The 17,805-nt window shown below is 36.2% G+C and overlaps 2 protein-coding genes and 1 non-coding gene across 4 annotated transcripts; 2 read left to right on the plus strand and 1 right to left on the minus strand.

Moving 5' to 3' along the window:
* The first annotated feature begins 1,288 nt into the window (after positions 1 to 1,288).
* On the plus strand, positions 1,289 to 1,361 carry TRNAR-CCU (transfer RNA arginine (anticodon CCU)). Its single transcript has one exon. It is a non-coding gene; the product is annotated as a tRNA-Arg (tRNA).
* On the plus strand, positions 1,314 to 3,450 carry LOC114288762 (EKC/KEOPS complex subunit tprkb-like protein). 2 transcript variants are annotated; one of them, XM_028232349.2, is made up of 6 exons: positions 1,314 to 1,531; positions 2,384 to 2,450; positions 2,593 to 2,715; positions 2,804 to 2,887; positions 2,992 to 3,078; positions 3,188 to 3,450. In XM_028232349.2, exons 1-6 carry the CDS (start codon positions 1,464 to 1,466, stop codon positions 3,272 to 3,274), a joined length of 516 nt encoding a protein of 171 aa, XP_028088150.1. In that variant the 5' UTR covers positions 1,314 to 1,463; the 3' UTR covers positions 3,275 to 3,450. The 2 variants fall into 2 exon arrangements, with proteins under 2 accessions (XP_028088150.1, XP_028088151.1); XM_028232350.2 differs by having other exon boundaries at positions 1,359 to 1,531; positions 2,992 to 3,048.
* Positions 3,451 to 4,380: 930 nt separating this feature from the next.
* On the minus strand, positions 4,381 to 7,638 carry LOC114288719 (protein CYPRO4). The gene is made up of 2 exons (XM_028232295.2): positions 5,739 to 7,638; positions 4,381 to 4,890 (listed from the first exon to the last, which is right to left on the minus strand). The coding sequence occupies exons 1-2, from the start codon at positions 7,368 to 7,370 to the stop codon at positions 4,609 to 4,611; spliced, it is 1,914 nt and encodes a 637-aa protein (XP_028088096.2). The 5' UTR covers positions 7,371 to 7,638; the 3' UTR covers positions 4,381 to 4,608.
* Between the last annotated feature and the right edge of the window lie 10,167 nt (positions 7,639 to 17,805).

Here is a 17,805-nt window from a genome sequence, read left to right on the forward strand (position 1 = left end):
TTTATGAGTGATAAATCGTTGTTCGGTTAACCAGAGGTGAATGATATATCATTGTTCGACAAACTACAATCGAACAAATTACATCTGTTCAACAGACTACAATCGAACAACTTATATCTGTTCAACAGACTACAATTGAACAAATTACATTTGTTCAACAGATTACAATCGAACAACTTACATCTGTCCAACAGACTACAATCGAACAAGTGCAATTTGTTCAGATTACTACGGTCGAACTTTTTCATTTAATTCAACTCTGTACTGCCGAATAGTTATAATTTTTTTTTTTTTAGAACAGTGTTGAGCAACACCACCGACGACATCTTGATGAGTGTTTTCAGCAATGGTGTTCACCGGTGTGAATAGAGAATGGAGGGGGAGATAAATATCGTAGGTGTGGGGTGTGTGGCCGTGTGGGGGGCAAAGATGGAACTTTGTGTGTATATTGTTGTATGTGGGTGTGTGAATAAGGGTAAATATATAAATTTGTGGTGTGTGATGAGAAAAATATTTATTTTTACAAATTATTTTTGGTGTGCCTTTAGAAGTGGTTTGCCTTGAGAGAAAAAGTGGTGTGTAAATAGAGTCTCTCTAAAAGAATGTGGTGTGTAAATAGAGCCTCCACAATCTCATGTATTTTCAAACTTAGCTAGTTCCTCCTATAGTGTAGGGTTATTAATCCAAGAGGAATACTCATTCTCCCACACATTTTCTAACGAAACATGACATAAGTAGGGCCCACATCACTCATACTCTAATCTACCTCCCCAAACTTCCAATCAGACATGACCATAGTCTAGTATAGATGTAAAATCCATCAATTATCAAAAATCACACAAAGATTTTTTATTCTCCAATTCTGATGGTTGATGGGTTAAAAGGATAAGATGATACATAATTATTATTGAAAGGTAATAACAACTAGTCTATAAGGCTAGACCATTGCATCAAACTCCCCTCTTATCACGAGTGGTTTACTCTAGTATGAATTCATCCTTAAGGTAATCATAGAAATTATAATACTACATGATTTTACTGACAATAGATAACTCTAATAAGTGAAAAACCGCTCGCTATCCTTTTTTTTCAAATAACGTGGGTAGATAGCCTACTCTACCTTCTATCAATTAATTATAATTAACTATATTCTCTTATTATGTTTGTTTCTCGAATTCATAATTCATAGACAACATTAATATCAATGTTGGATGCCAAGCAAGAGTAGCATTTTGATAGAAATAATTTTAACTATCTATAATATTTTTATTTAGCAATTGGTCAAAAAGCGCCTGTAGCTCAGTGGATAGAGCGTCTGTTTCCTAAGCAGAAAGTCGTAGGTTCGACCCCTACCTGGCGCGTCCTCTTTTTTTAACGTATATTATCAAACCCTAGGGCTTTTTTTTTGGGTGGGGGGGCACAGTTCAAAACCCTAGCTTTCGTTTCCAGAAAACAAGGGAGCTATGAAGGTCTGCGACATCGATGGAACCCCTCTCTCTCTCGCCCTCTTCACAGACGTCACTAACGCCAAGTACTCTCTCTCTCTCTTTCTCTCTTTCTTGAAGCATTTGGAATGTTTCTTCAAACACCGTTTTATGTTTTAATCGTTTAATAACTGAGGTTTTGAGAGCCACCCCAAGTTGGGTTCATGTACTTTTTTCTTGCATTTGGCTTTAATTTTTTGGGTTCATTTATGGATTTGTTATTGTGATGAGGAGTTAATTTTGCATTCAACTTTTGGAAATAGAGTAGTCTGGATTCTGTGTAGGCTTAGAAGGTGACTTCAATGGGTACTTTGTTCTCTCTCATACAATTGGCAGCTTTGAAGAATTGGTTGTTGTCAAAGTTCTATAAAGAAGAATTGAGAACTGGGTAATACATAGTTTTGGTAAACACACCATGGATTCCAATATGCATCAATTTATGATTTAGGGGTTTAGGCTCCTTCAATTCTTTACCCGACATTGGCTTGCCAAAATTTCAATATTTGAGCAGTTTGTGTCGGAATAAAAAACACTTGTTGATGTACAATAACAAATGAGTACTTGGGAGAAATTCTCCTCACTCAATTTTGCAATTTAGGCTGCCATTTTTCGTTCTTGCTAACTGAAGATCATTTGATATGTTCAGACTTATCAACCGTTTGGTAGTCCTCTCAGCCATCCTTCTTTGGATTATATTTAATTAGTAAAATAATCTGATATGAAATACTTCAAAGTAAAATAAAGGATTATGCTTTATCTGATGACATTTTGCTTATATGGTGAACTGATGGGTCACAAATGTTTGAGTGGACTTTCGAAAACATTGTCTTGTTTATGGTGTTGTTAAAGAAACAAATTTCTATAATTTAAGTGCCTTAATAAGCTCCCTTATCTTGCAGAGAACTTCTGGACTTGATGCAAGCTGGAACACTGGAACCAGAAGTAGCATTTCTTAATGCATCACTTGTAGGATTTCTTGCATGCATTCTTTTACTCGCCTTGCATGTTTTGTTCAGTTCTTTCTGTTTCTATTTTTCTTCTCTTTGGTGCTTTTCTGATCTGATCTTTGACGGGCGTTATCTGACACTACTATTATCAATCACGACAGATCCCAGAAGTTTTCCCTGTTCTAGCAGCTGCACATAAGACGCTTCTGGCCAAGTCCCGGGACTCCTTGACCACACGCACTCTTCATTCTGAGCTCGTTTTCAATTATTCAGGCTCTAAGCATGTAACCACTATATTCAAAGTTAACTTTAGTTCACAGTTTGATTTTTCATTATTTAACGAAATTTACTTATAGTCTTTCATTTTGCTAGATTACTGAATCATTCAAAAGGTGTGGCATCTCTGAAAGCTCAACTTACATCCTTGTGGCTCGTTTTGGCACTTCTGTTGATGAGGTGAGACCACAATATCATTAAAGTCGCAGAGTTTCTTATTCCTCTGTATTACTTTACTAAAAGTTGGCTGTCCTAGTAAAAGAGTAAGTTTGCTGTTTTGCTAGATGAAAGCTGTTGAGAAACTCATCAATGGTAAAGAGATTGATTTGGAGGAATTGGCAGTAAGAGCAAACCAAGCCCAAATACAGAAGGTTTGTGAATTTGTTAATAGCTTGCCAAAATTGAAGATTATTTCTTATTATTACCTTGTCTCTTTTATTGATTAATGTTATAACATAATCCCTGGTTTCACTATTTCAGCACTACAAAATAACTGGCCCGGAACTGGGGATATCCTCACTTGCAGATGCTATTGTATGCAGGATTGCTGCCCGTGATGCCTTGTGAAAATTGTTAGATTAGTTTATATTTATTTATGATCTATTTTTGAACTCAGCTAATCTTTATCAGTTAATGAGCCCTCTTTGTACCATGGTTTCTGGCTTTTAAATAAAGTCATTGCTGAAGTTTGTAATGTGACCATTACAGTTTTACAATCTAATTTTCGTTACGACTTCTATTTACATCACAGTAGTGTTCAAAGCAAGTAAATATGCTATGGGAACTATGTTTTCTTGCACACTCCTTAAAAGATGCACACTGTATGCACCGTAACTATGTACATTATGGCTCAACGTGGACTAGTTACAACCCAAACTGATCTTGGATTGCATGCATTTGTGTTTAAAACTTTGTTTCATTCCGTTAGAAATTCATTCATACTAATGGAAAATAATCAACACTATCCATCCAAATTAAGTGGTCGACTTGTGTGTTTTCTAATAGAGTCAAAAGTTATTTTTCAAACAAAAAGATTAAAATGTCATTTCTTTGTCTTTTTCATCCAAAACCCAAAGTCAATTATATATATTATTATTATTATAAACATACTTATACACATAATTAGAATTCAAGTTAATTATATACATAATTAATACCTGTGTTGTAATAAATATATTTTAATTAATAACACATTATTATAAAATTAAATTATAATATAGTTTAGTGTTTCACTCAAAATGTAAGTCTACTTTTATTAATATTTGATTAAGTTTGAATTTAAATTAGCACCCAAAAGACACAACTATTAACAGAGGAGAGAGTAGACGAGTAAGAAAAAAGACTCTTTACCCATCAATAAAGTAGGTGAAATGCAAATGGCCTAAATTACAATGGTATATTTTGCTTATTTACAGTGGTTGCTTATCAAGTTGTGAAACAAAACACTTCGAGAGTCAAGATCTGCTGAATATGTAACTTCAAACTCTGTAATTATGCACTAATCTATTGATATCAACTCAGATGCACACATGAGCTTATAACAGATAACAATATGGGAAACAAATCTCAAATTCACACGACATAAACAACTACCACAACTTCATGAGCTTATAACAGATAACAAACAAATCTCAAATTCACACGGCATAAACAACCACCACAACTTCCAAATCTTGAAGAAGAACCTTCAATATCAACATTATTGTAGAAACATGTAACTACAACCACAGAAAGACAAGAAACCAACATCAACTCAAAGACGAAACAAATCAAACAATCAGTGGGGTACACTACCAAAGAGCTAGTTCATATGCACAGAACTATCCAACACACTAGAGATGACAAAGCTTTCACAAAATCATCTCTAGCCAGAGATACAGAAAGAAGCAACTTTCACAATGTCATCGCTTTCCAGACATGCTGAAAGAAGTAACTTTCATGGGGGTTGCTACGACGAGGGGGGCTTCTGGAGAGTCGCTAACAGCAAATCTGTCGTGCATGAACCGACTATCAACAATGGACTCATCCTTCAACACAATCTTGTAACAATAGCAGCTCTTAAGGCCCTGCTGATTCTGGTAGCACTCGTGACCACTGTTCTTCACCTGCTGAAAATTCCAAATCACACTGAATTTTCCCACTGTTGCAACCAGGTGTCGCTCTTGTTTACCATTCTCAGTGACCTACAAGACAATGTACATGCCAGATAAAGCATTCAGTTTCATATTCTTAGAAGTCTATCAAGAGGAAGAATACAAGCAGTAAGAAAAGTAACAAATTCCAAGACAAAGATGAAGAAATTGTTTAATTTAAAGCAAACCCTTATCCCCACCCCTCTCCTCTCCTTTTTGTTTCTTTTCCCTGATAATTCAGTCAACTTTGGGTGCAAAAATGTCCAAAACCAAAATCTGTTGCCACCATAACAATTCTATCTAATCTATCACAAATGAACACATACTACTGTTGCAATACACAAATGATCGATGTTTACTTTCTTAAATACAGAAAGTGGTGGTGGCAGGTGCTCACTGCTCACAATAGCACAAAATCTTTTAATTGCTTATGGGCAGGCACAGGGCAGTAGGGTGGAAAAGAAAGAAAAAAGGGAAAATTATTTTTAAGTTTATTCACCAGGACCTTCACATTTCACAAATAGAAAGTATGTTTGGGGGAGCTCACCCTAAAAGGACTTCTATAAGGATATTGGGCGTTTGGTGAGTTTACATAGATGGGCTTTGTCAGAAATCCCATCTTCTAGAAGTCTATCTATGAGAAGCTAGATAGGGTAGCTTTTAAATTGATTTCCACAGAAGCCAAACAACTCATTGATATAAAAATAAAAAATATATTATTTTGCAGCCCAACTCATCTAATTCTAATTTTCTTTTAAAATTATTGAAGCGATTTTGAATTCAAGAAGTTCATTATTTTGAAAAGTTGTTATCTGAAAAGAATCAATGGAATATCAACTAATCATCTAAAAAAGAATAACAAGAAATAGAATAGACATGTATTCATAAGGTAAACTTACCCATGAGAATTGGCCTCCTTGGAACTTATTGTCTGTCCCAGACATATGCGAATCTACGGGAGTAAGCTTCAATAATCTCGGAGCTGGAATTTTATTGCCCATTCGACCACCAAAACCATTCTTTGTCCTCCCATCTTTGTCAGTAAATAGTGTGCAGATAAGAATCAAATAAGTGTCTGTCGTGCCCAATACCCATTTCCCATCATATGTAACATCAACATGGGTGATAGGCGAACCAAGCCCTGGAAAAGCAGTCTTTGCTTGCCTCATTGAAGTCTTCGAATACAACCGAATTTTCCCATCAATTGACCCAACAACAATGGACCCATCACCAGTTGTCGCAAAGCACTGAAAATTCGTCCCCCTTGAGAATTGATGTCCTTGTGTCCATTGCAATACTGGCGAATTCGCAGAAGCAATATTCTGAACCATTCCTTTCCTATCGCGCATATCCCATTGACAAAGCCTATTATCATCCAACCCCAAGAAAGTTGATTCTGAAGGATCCAATTGCGACCCTTTTGTATCATTTGTAATATCTCTCATAGTAATATCAGTTCCATCCTTTTCGAATTTCCATTGTGTGACAATCTTCCCCGTCTCAATATCCAATTGGTGTAGCCCCGTGGAGTGGGGCTTCCCTTCCTTCAATGGACTCATAAGGAGCATATTAGTCTCACCTCTCATCAAAAGCGCCTTCTTTGGAGTCGATTTCGCTGCGCTAGAACTACCCATCTGACCCCCATTGTCGAATTTCACATACACACCTTTACCATGAATTCCATGGCTAAAATTCTTCACAACCTGAACACCCGAATCATTCACCAAGAAACTATTATCCAATGCTCCCAAAGCCAAGCTCTGTATCCCTCCTCCGGTTGCTGCCTCCTCAAATTCCTCAAGCAAATCCTGACTGGCCCTCACCGACGTTTTTTCCGGGCTCTTCCACACTCCATCATCGGCATCTTCCCACATCGAATCGTCCGCCGATTCCGGCTTCACCCACCCCATGAATTCCTTACCATAAATCTTAACCTTGTTCTCATCAATTGCCTTCAATCCATACACATTCTCAAACAAACAATCCTGAAATTCAGTCACGAAACTCCGATACTCTTCATCCCCAAAAAACTTCAACGCCCAAACTCCATTCCACACGAAATCGACCCGTCGCTGATCACCAAACATCTTCAATTGCATATCGGTCGAAACCCTAGCTCGAATCTTCAAACCCACTTTCAAAACCCAACAATTCTCACCTCCACGGCCAGACCCATCTTCTTCTTCATCATCATCATAATCATCGTTTTTCTTGACAAATTGATAGGAAGTGAGTTTATCGGAGACGACCCATTTGGCTTTGGGAGTGTTGCCACCGACATGGAGGTAGAGCTTGACGGAGTACTTGGAATTAGGGTTTTGAGAAGAAGGGTATTTGAGCTTGAGGGCTTTGAGCTTGGAGTCCAGATCGTCTAGGGTTTTGGATCCGAAAGAGGTCTGGGGCTTGGATTGGTGTCGATCGTCGTCGTGGTCTTGAGCGTCGTCGTTTTGGTCTTCGCTGTGCTCTTCTTCTTCGTCGTCGTCTTCGTAGTCTGAGAGATCTAAGCCTTCGCGACTCTGTGATCCTCCCATTTTATTTTTGTTTGATTCAAATTTCCAGAGAGAGAGAGAGAGAGAGAGAGAGAGAGATTTGGGAACAAAATTCGAAGAAAATTGAAGATTTGAATGAAAGTGAAATTGTGAGGTTTGAAGTGAAAGTGTTAAATTCAGGGGATTGGAGCAACCGCGTTTAACGGCGGTAACCACTTCGCGTTGCGTTGATCTAACGCTGCGTTTCTTCGTATCGAAGTTACTTAGCCCCAATAATTTTATTTCTTTATTTAATTTTTACGCTGGACCTTATTTAAGGAGTTGACTATCTTCATTAAGAGTAAAGTTTGGGAGCTCGAAATCTTTTTTCCCGAATCCCTCAAAATTTAGGAGGGAGAGAGAAAGAGAGAGAGGGGGGGAGAAGAGAGGGGAAGAGGGCTCGCAGTCACCGCCTGATCGTCGCCCGGCGTCCTCGCAGCAACTCATTGCAGCGTCACTTGGCGTAGCCTCGCCTGATCGTCGTCTCCGGCAACCCTCGCCTCTGTCCGATCGTCGTCTCCGCAGCCCGATCGTCGTCTCCAGCAGCCCCCGTCTCTGCCTCGCCTCCGCCTCCTCCTCCCCCTATAATTAAGGGCCCCTCCAGTCCTCCTCCCTCCTCCTCCTCCTCCTCCTTCCTTCTCTTCTCTTCTCTTCTTCGTTTCTGATTGAACCAGAAAAAAAAAAATACAAAAACGACATCGTTTCTAGGATTAGGGGGATTCGGGGAGCTCAGATTCGAGCTCCCTAGCACGACTGTTTAATTAATTATTTTATTTTTTAATTATTTTGACGTGGTTGTATTTTGAAAATATAATTAAAAGTTAATTTTGTTATAAAAAAAGTGATGTGATTTAAAATATATTAAACTTTTGTCTTTTTCATCTTCCCAAATAGCCCCTAAGGCTCCGTTTGGCAACAGTTAAACGGGGCTTTTTTGGCTATTTTAACCACAAAAAATAAAATATTACATCCAACCCATAATCATTACATTCTTCTCTAAAAAAAAAGTCAAAAAAACCAAAAAACCCTTCCTAAACCAAACTTTTTAGCCCAAGTTAAAATAGTCAAAAAAGTCAAAAAGTCAACCCACTTTCCAAACAGAGGCTAAATAAGTTATATTTGAAAAGTTGATTGACTTTTTTTTTTTTGTAATTGATTTGATGGTTATAAAAGAAAAAATAAAATGATTATAGATTAGATGTAATATTTTATCTTATGGACTATTTTAACTTATTTTACCTTCATTTGGAATGTGGGTTGATTTTTTTATTTTTTAGTTTTTGAACTATTTTAGCCTGAAAGTTAAAATAAAATGATTATGATTTAGATATGACATTTTGTCTTATAGGACTATTTTAGTCCAAATAAGTATGCCGAACTTTTTTTTTTCTTTTAATAGATTATTTTAACCAGAAATCTATTTCCAAACCACCCCTTTGTGTTCTTTTGGGAAGCTGGTAAAAAGTCAGCTTTCAGCTTTTTACCCTCACCTCTTACATAACTTACCCATAAAAAGACAAAAAAAAAGTTAAAAAAATCAAAAAATTAATTTTTTACTGACTTCCCAAAACACTCATTTATTTAAGTTGGGTTAGATTAGGGGTGAATTAAGATTTTTTTTTTTTTTTTTAAAAAAAAAAAAAACATATGTTTGACCTAAGTAATAAATAAAATTTTAAAGGTTAATTACCAAAAAAAAAAAAAACTTAAGGTTTCGCATGTTTTTCAATTTAAACTACAAAATTTTAATTTTGACAAATTAAATCCTAGAGTTTCATCCATGTTTCAATCTGATCCATCCGTCCATCTCCGTCATATTAAACTAACAGAAATTTGGACAAAATTTCAAATTTAAACTCATATGTTCAAATACGTGTATCTCCTTCATTGTAACTCCATTTCTCCTTATTTTTGCGTCGTTGGATTCACCTTATGACCTAGTTTTCATCCCACTCATCATACGCCTTGTTCCACATGTTTTTACTTGCCATCAGAGCTCCAAAAGTTTGTCAAAAATAATATTTTTCCCTCTTTGAGCAAAATTTTCATATTCAAACTCACATACTCATACACTTGTATCTCCCTCGTCGTAACTCCATTTCGCCTCATTTTTGCGTCATTAGATTCACCTTATGACCTAATTTTCATTCCACTTTTCATATGCCATGTTCCACATCTTTTTACTTGCCGTCGAAGCTCCGAAAGTTGGTCAAAAATAAGATCTCTCTCTCTCTCTCTTCTTGTTGTCGCAACATTATTCTTGGTAGTAGAGATGCAATGGATGATGCTTGATTAGAAACCAAGGCGTCCTAACATGGTGACCAACCCATTTGGTTTTTGATTTTTATGTGTAGTTGTATACCTGTCACTACTCGTCGACACCGCCACCATTACCACCACCACCTCATCTTGCAGATAATGATAATGAAGTAGCAGCAAGCCTGGAGAAGTGGAGGGGGGAAAAAAAAGAGAAAAAAAAAAAGAGCTTATTTTTGGCCAACTTTTGGATATTTGATGGCATGCAAAAAGAGGTGACATAAGGCATATGAGGTATGGAATTAAAATTAGGCCATGAGTTGAATCTAACGACGCAAAGATGAGGTGAAATGGAGTTACGACGAGGGAAATACAAGTGTTTGAGAATGTGGGTTTGAATCTGAAAATTTTGCCTATAGAGAGAAAAATCTTATTTTTAACCAACTTTCGAAACTCCGACGGCAAGTAAAAAGATGTGGAACAAGGCGTATGAAGAATGGAATGAAAATTAGGCCATAAGGCGAATCTAACGACGCAAAAATGAGGCGAAACGTAGTTACGACGAGGGAGATACAAGTGCTTGAACGTATGGGTTTGAATCTAAATTTTGCATAGATTTCCGTTAGTTTAATATGACGGAGAAAGAATAAGGGGTCAGATTGAAACACGGATGAAACTCTAGGATTTAATTTGTCAAAATTGAAATTCTAGGGTTTAAATTGAAGAACACACGAAACCCTGAATTTTTATTTTTAATTAACCCAAATTTTAATTATTTTAGTTTTAATTTTAAAATAATACCAATTCTAATAATTAATATTACCACCACCACCACTTGATATGTTTTTAATTATGGACACTCAAGTCAGATGTACACTTAATAAATTATTAGGTGTAGCAACCTTAATTTTTTTGTAAATTTTTATTTATTTATTATTACTTTATTTTATTTTTGATTTTATTAATTGTGTGATTACATGAGAATTTAATGTGTTGTTTAATAAATTTAATATGATATTTAATTATATATAATTAATTTGAATATTTATATATTTATATTTATATATATATAAAAAAAGAGTGTGACATGTATTGATTTTATAAAATATATTTATATGTAAAATATAATGTAATAATAAATGTCAATTAGGTTATAAGTACTGGAGAGGTGTTAAAAAAATAACAAAACAAAACAAAACAAAAACAGTGACAGCAGCCGAAAGAGAGATTAATCAAAATCAAGGAGTGATGTGTTGTCACGACCCAAACCCGCCCCTATAGGTTTAGCATCGTAATCGGCCAGTAATCTTTGGACTACCGAAGGCCTCTGAACAAATTAACAAGATTAAGGTGCTAGCGGAAGCAAATACATAAATATAGTTGTCCAATGAGCTGTGCTGACCTATATGAACGAAATATTTAAAAACTTTATATATAATAACCGGTAATCAACCATACATTATACCCACACACATTACAGTATTTTAAGTACAACTAACGACATCAAATCAAGTCTTAAATAAACAGAAACCACAGAACTTAAACACAAGACGCTTCGGGAACCTCTACGTGACGCACAATGGTTGGCTGACAACAGAACACAGGTCCATACAAAAAGCCTTCAGGCTCGGGCTCCAGAATGCTCACCTATACATATATATACGCACAATGAGCTAAAGCCTAGAGAATAACATTAAGGTAAAGGGGTTAGTGAACGAAATTCGAATATATCATAAGTAGAAAACAGACCAGAGCATAATCATTCTCATATCAGAACATAATAATGGTACATCCCATAGAACACATCACAGAACGTCTTCCGACTAGAATAATCGGTTCTGGATACCGATTAAACACATATCACCACAATGAAGTGGCTAACGAGATCTCGTAATTACTTGTATGTCATGGACCCGCATTTTTATGCCATCCCGCATGACTTGAGACTATCTATGGATGTCATAATAGATTTCAAATATGGAATATTCGTTCACGAAAACAGATATCATTTCAAAAATCAGAACTTATCATATTTAATTTAGAATGTAATTCATATGAACGTATCTTTACAATAACGTTACTCACAGTGGTTTCCTAGAATGGTCAAACAACCCTCGAGTCTTGATCTACAATCACAAAATACATAACACAAACATGACTTATCATTACACATTCAAGTGGCCATTAAGGCTTAGCTCTCATTACATTGGTTCTTATTCTTTCTTATCACATTACCTAAAACACATACACTTGTAGTCTCGGAACTTAATACATTCTTTTCTTAGTATGTTTCTAATCCATAACCTCATTACTATGGCTTAATTAAGGCTTAGGAATGCCTAAGATGTAATGAAGATGCCAAAACATGATTTGGAACACTTAGTCAAATTTTTCGAAAATAAGGTCTACGCTCGAGCGTAGCTTTCCTCGCTCGAGCGGACATGCAAAATGTGAATGGTCGCTTGAGTGCATGTTCCTTTGCTTGAGTGATCTGTAAAAGACATGAAACTTCTGGAAGCTTGCAATTCACGCTCGAGCGGACTTTTGGTCGCTCGAGCGGAGTGCACGCACTCAGATTGGTCACTCGAGCATGAACTCCCATGCTCGAGCGTAGATTCAAATTCTGGAATTTCCAGATTGCACCTTCAAGCTCAAAACTCAAATTCCAACCTTCAAAACACATCTTTTGGGCCCCAAAACTTGAGATAACATAGTAAACTTATAAAACATGAAGAATTTAGGATCATTTCATAAAATCATGGCCCAAGGGTTTGTTAAAAACTCACAATTTCAACTTAAAACATGATGAATGTTCATGAATACAACATGCATGGGTTTTCTTGGTCTTGAGCTTCCCAAAACATGATTAGACACCACAAAACAACTTGAAACTTGATGATTTCTCCAAATGAAGATGAATTTCAAACATGCAAGAGAGGATTCATGGATGGTCTTAAGCTTCCCAAAACATGATTAAACACCACAAAACAACTTGAAACTTGATGATTTCCCCAAATGAAGATGAATTTCAAACATGCAAGAGAGGATTCATGGAAATCATGCTCAATTTGTAAGAAAATGTACATGCATGCATGAATTGCAACTCAAATCTTTATTCTGAGCTCAATATACACATCAAACTCATAATCTTCATGTTGATAACTTAGATTCATAATTTAGGGGTTGAATTCATACCTATAGTCTTGAATTAATCTAGCTCTAGCTTAGTTTTGATGAATCTAAGCCAAGGTCTTCAATTCTCCTTTCACTCTCTCTCTAGAATTGCACACACTCTCTCTCTAAAAGAAAACCTCAGATTTTTGCACTAAGGGGAGCAAAGAATTGAGCTCAAAAATGAGTTAAGGCTCATATATATGTTTATGGTGCTAAAACACATTAACTAGAATATTAGGCTAACCAAACTTGACTTAATTAATCGTTCTAAATCAATTTTTAATAAAACTTGCCATATGGTTCTAAAAATTTCAAATAACAGATCGGTGTAGTCAATTTCAGTTTCGGATGCCGATAAGGCTTTCAATTTACATATTAAAGGGGAATTTCAAACAGATATTTCTATAAGTAACAGATAGAAAGCCAAAATCATACAAAGTGCAGAATAAACACATAATTTATTTTAATCTTCTCATTAACATCATTAAATACGGATTAGTGGCTAATTACGGATAGGGGTTGTTACAATCTTCCCACCTTAAAAAGTTTGGTCCTCCAAACTCAAGTTAAGTTATATCAAAAGAAATGATGTTCATCGAAAATATAACTGTAATTCTTTACAAAACCGAAGCATAACCATATTCATAAATATACTCATAACCGAATCTCGACCTTAGCTTCGTACCGAAACAGAATCACAAATCATATAAAGAGATTAGGGTTCGTATCAAAATAGAGTCTTATACGCATTCAGATTTTAATCAGAACAGATTCATATGGATGTTCATATTTGTAATAACCCTCACCACTGATTACTGATAACCCTATTGATTACTGCTAAACTGAGATTGATTATGAAAAGTAATTGAATTGATTGAAATACTGAACTGACTAATTGAATGCGCTAGTTTAAATGCATATCTATCTGTTGACTGTTAAACTTATCTGTCCATGTTTTATGTTTTAAATTGCGAATTGAAGGCCTTATCGGCGGCCGAATCTGAAATCGATTGATGTTTTATGATCATTAGAATTTATGTGATTTTATGGCATATTTAATTAAAAAGTGATTTGGTATGGTTAAATTAGACTAAATTAAGTTAAATTACATAAATTGCCCTATTTACAATTTTGCCATAGAAGTGGGCCATTACCTACACATTGTTTGGAGCCTTATCACACTTAGACAAAACATTTTCTTCAGCCATTTCTTGAGAGCATAGCCGACTATGAGAAGGGAGTGAGAGAATTGAGTTGTTCATCTTGAATTTTGCTTGGAAACTTGAAGAAATTGTAGAAGGTTTGTGCAAATTGAGTTTCTACATTTGAATACAAGACTTAAGGTAGAGCAATACCTTCTTGTTTATGAATTGAATTACTTCTTGAATGATTTAGAGGATTGTTGAAGATTAGAGCCAAGATATGGCTTATAATGTTGAATTGTAGCATAAATCATGCATGCGTGCTTATATCCTAGCATTTTGAGGTTGAATACATGGAATTTGGTACATGCATGTTTATATCTGTGTATTGGACCATGAACTCATCTTGGTTTTGGAAAAATTGGCTCAATTGAGCTAGCATTTAAAGCTTTAAAGTTGTTGAATTCATGCATGTTACACATTCATCATGTTCTTGAAAGTTTGGTTTGAAATTGGGTTTAATTCCCTCACCTTTGGGCCTTGGTTTTACAAATTGAGCTTTAAATCATGTCATACTATGTATTTACAAGTGTTTTCCAGGAAATGGGCCCAAAGGAATCGAATTTGTTACACTTGAAGTTGAATTTGAGCTTGAGGTTCAAATTTGGGAATTCCAGATTTTGAACTCACACTCGAGCGGGGTGACTGGCGCTCGAGCGTGAAATTCGTGCTCCCAGCACTTTACACTGTTTTGAAGTCTGCTCGAGCGGGGTAAATTACGCTCGAGCGGGACCTTGTATCTTAAGCTCGAGCGGGTGTCGAGCGCCCAATCGAGCGTGAATTTCACCTATCCAGCACTTTTGACTGTTTTGCAGTACGCTCGAGCAGGTAAGTCTGAGCTCGAGCGGAAACCTTTGTCTGCATGTCCGCTCGAGCGGAGTAATAGACGCTCGAGCGGGACCCTTGTTTTCTGAAAATTCTGAAAATGCTATTAAAGTGCATCTTTGCATCCTCATCCCATCCTAGGCATTCTTAGGCCTAGTTTAAGGCATCTTAATGAGGATATTGATGTAAAACCACAACAAGTCAAGATAGAGATTAAGTTATATTTTTCCAACTGTATAGCTTAGTGTGTGTGTTCATTCTGTAACTGTGTAGGGTTGGCATCCAGAGACGCGCTCTAGCCTAACTGTAGCCCAGAACTCTGTGAGTAACAACTGTGTAAAAATATGCTCAAATATGATTATCTTCTGAACAATTGAACTGTACTATTTTCTGAAATAATACTGTTACTTAATGAATGATGTCCTAATTGTGAACTGTATTGTGGCATCCTTAGCAACCTATTGTTACTGTATTGTACTGCTACTGTCACAGAGATCTCTGTCAGTTCCCATGTTGGAACCACTACTGTTTACTGATATGATGGCCATCAATTGACTGTTCGGTCTGATAAGATCTACTGTACTGTTTTGTTACTGGATGTACCACATATGACTGTAATGACTGAATAACTGATATACTGATTGAAATGATTGTTTTCAATACTGTAAGGACATTCATTCTTAACCTCTTTACGCATTATGTTATTCACTGGGCTTTAGCGCACTGCTCATATATATATATGTAGGTGTACAAGCACCGGACCGTTGCTAAAAGCATTAGGGTAAACTCCAGTTTTGTCAAGCCAACCTATGTGCCTCACTGTGAGGTTCCGAGTCCGTTCAAGCTTTGGCTATGGGGGTATTTTAGTTTCCCCCATTTCTGTTCTGTTTTTGTATAAACTGTATATACTGTCACAGTACTATTTTATTAGGGATTAAGTCCCTGTCCTGAACGATTGTAGATGTTGTACATACTGTTTTGCACTGATTGTATGTATATATGAAAAGTCTTTTTGCATACAGACTGTCACAGCTCATTGGACACTGTCTATTTACTGTTTTGGCTTCCGTCATGCCCCTGTACTCTGTATTACTATTTTACTGTTAAGTAGGCCTTCGGTAATCTCGGATTACTGGTTGGTTACGGTACTAAACCTATAGGGGTGGGTTTGGGTCGTGACAATATTCACATTCTTGTCCAGATCATACACAGATGTCATAATTCCTACTTAAGCATACGTGGTGCATTCATTAGCACTAGCAGAGCAAATACAGAACAGATGCAGACATAGCAGATATAGAACAGATGCAGACATAGCAGATATAGAACAGATGCAGACACGTGATGGTTATGAATAATCAGTTCCATAAAGGAACCTCCGAAATCGGGAACAGAGAATAGATAAGTTAAGCCCCCATGACGGGATCGCCGGTACGGGTAACAGAGTGTAGACAGATATAAGTTCCATAAAGGAACCTTCGATGCCGGGTAACAGCCAACAGATATCACATAATTCCAAGAGTCATACGAATACATATCATAAATTGGACAATCATTCAGCATACAACATATAGCATTTCAGAAAACAAAACTTATTTTGTCATACAGAAAATAAATACAGTTGGACATAACTTTATTAAGTTATTACTCTCATTACTTATTAAGTACTTATCGGGGTCATAGATTCACACTGTTTCCGTTATTAAGTCATAGAGACTTGATTTACTCACTCCCGAGTCATCCATCCGATCCTTGTTCGATTTGGTTTTCAATACGGTAATCTTATTACAGTTAATCCAGGTCATTCTGAAGTTATCATTCATATACTATTCATCAGCCTCAGTTTCCACAGATTCAATCGTACTATGTGTCAATATAAAAGCAGTCATACTGATTGCATATCCTCCCAAGTAATCAGAGTTTATAATCACACCAGTCTGCTGTCAATAAATTCCATCAGTTTGAAGTACAGTAACACAAAAGCAATCATTCTCTTAGTCAAACAAGTTCATGGTAGTAATGGTAATACCAGAGTAATTAACCACGTGTTATGTATACGGTATTCCCATATTCCCCAAGCACAAGTTACCAAATTTCATAATCTCATTCACGTGTTTTTCCAATCGGCTACAGGCATATAGTAAGAAGTCATCTATAACCACGTAGTCTGTTGTTGACGGTTCACATTCTTCCTAAGTGTTCAAGATTGATTCAAGTTTTCATTCGGTTAATTCCCTTAGTAGCACAGCCATGTCATTCAATCATAAGCAATTCACAATCCCCCATAATGTAACCAAATCAAATAATACTTCTCTATTTAGGTAAAGGTCTCTTCAGATCAAATCAAATGAAAGTCCTATCGAATCACATCAGATGAAAGTTATACCCAGTCATATCAAATAAAAGTTCAAGGCGTGAGTCATCAAACAGGAGTTCTCTCAGGTAAACAAAGGTCTCGTCAGGCCACGGTTCTATCAGATTAGATTAGGTAAAGGTTCTAGCCTTATTATTTCCAAACGAGGTACATTAATTCTATAGTTCATACTCTATTCGCTTAGGTGTATAGTCCGTAATTCCACAATTAGTCTAAGTTCGTCAATTCTCAAAGTCGCATCAGAGTCATGTATCATAGTAGTTCATGTCAAAGTGTTCCAGGTCATATACAATGTGTTTCCTCCCAATAATTCTACAGGTAAATGCACAGGCATGCAGTTATTCACATCGAGAGGTAAGCATTACAGTCAATATAACAATTTCCCAAATGAGTCTTTCATGTAAGCATAAGGTACACGACAGTGTATCACATAAAGTTTCTCGGTGGTACACAATAGCAGATTGTTATACAGAAGTTTCAAATCGGTCATACAGTCACTAAAGCATAGGCTCACTAGTTGAGTCAAACAGTCTTGTCAATTTTCAACAATCGTAGTTCACAATTTAGAGTTTATCGCTTGGGGTCTTTACTTAATCACACAATCCCA

Source organism: Camellia sinensis, chromosome 2 (genome assembly GCF_055761805.1).
Source record: "Camellia sinensis isolate YWXY chromosome 2, ASM5576180v1, whole genome shotgun sequence".
In the NCBI taxonomy this organism is placed as follows: domain Eukaryota; kingdom Viridiplantae; phylum Streptophyta; class Magnoliopsida; order Ericales; family Theaceae; genus Camellia; species Camellia sinensis.

Excerpts from the sequence above, each read along its gene's own strand:
- LOC114288762 (XM_028232349.2), top strand. The coding sequence starts at position 1,464 with ATGAAGGTCTGCGACATCGATGGAACCCCTCTCTCTCTCGCCCTCTTC. Across the intron at positions 2,716-2,803 it reads ATTATTCAGGCTCTAAGCAT|ATTACTGAATCATTCAAAAG; the intron begins GTAACCACTATA and ends TCATTTTGCTAG. Across the intron at positions 3,079-3,187 it reads ACCAAGCCCAAATACAGAAG|CACTACAAAATAACTGGCCC; the intron begins GTTTGTGAATTT and ends TCACTATTTCAG.
- LOC114288719 (XM_028232295.2), bottom strand. The coding sequence starts at position 7,370 with ATGGGAGGATCACAGAGTCGCGAAGGCTTAGATCTCTCAGACTACGAA. Across the intron at positions 4,891-5,738 it reads AAGGAGGCCAATTCTCATGG|GTCACTGAGAATGGTAAACA; the intron begins GTAAGTTTACCT and ends ATTGTCTTGTAG.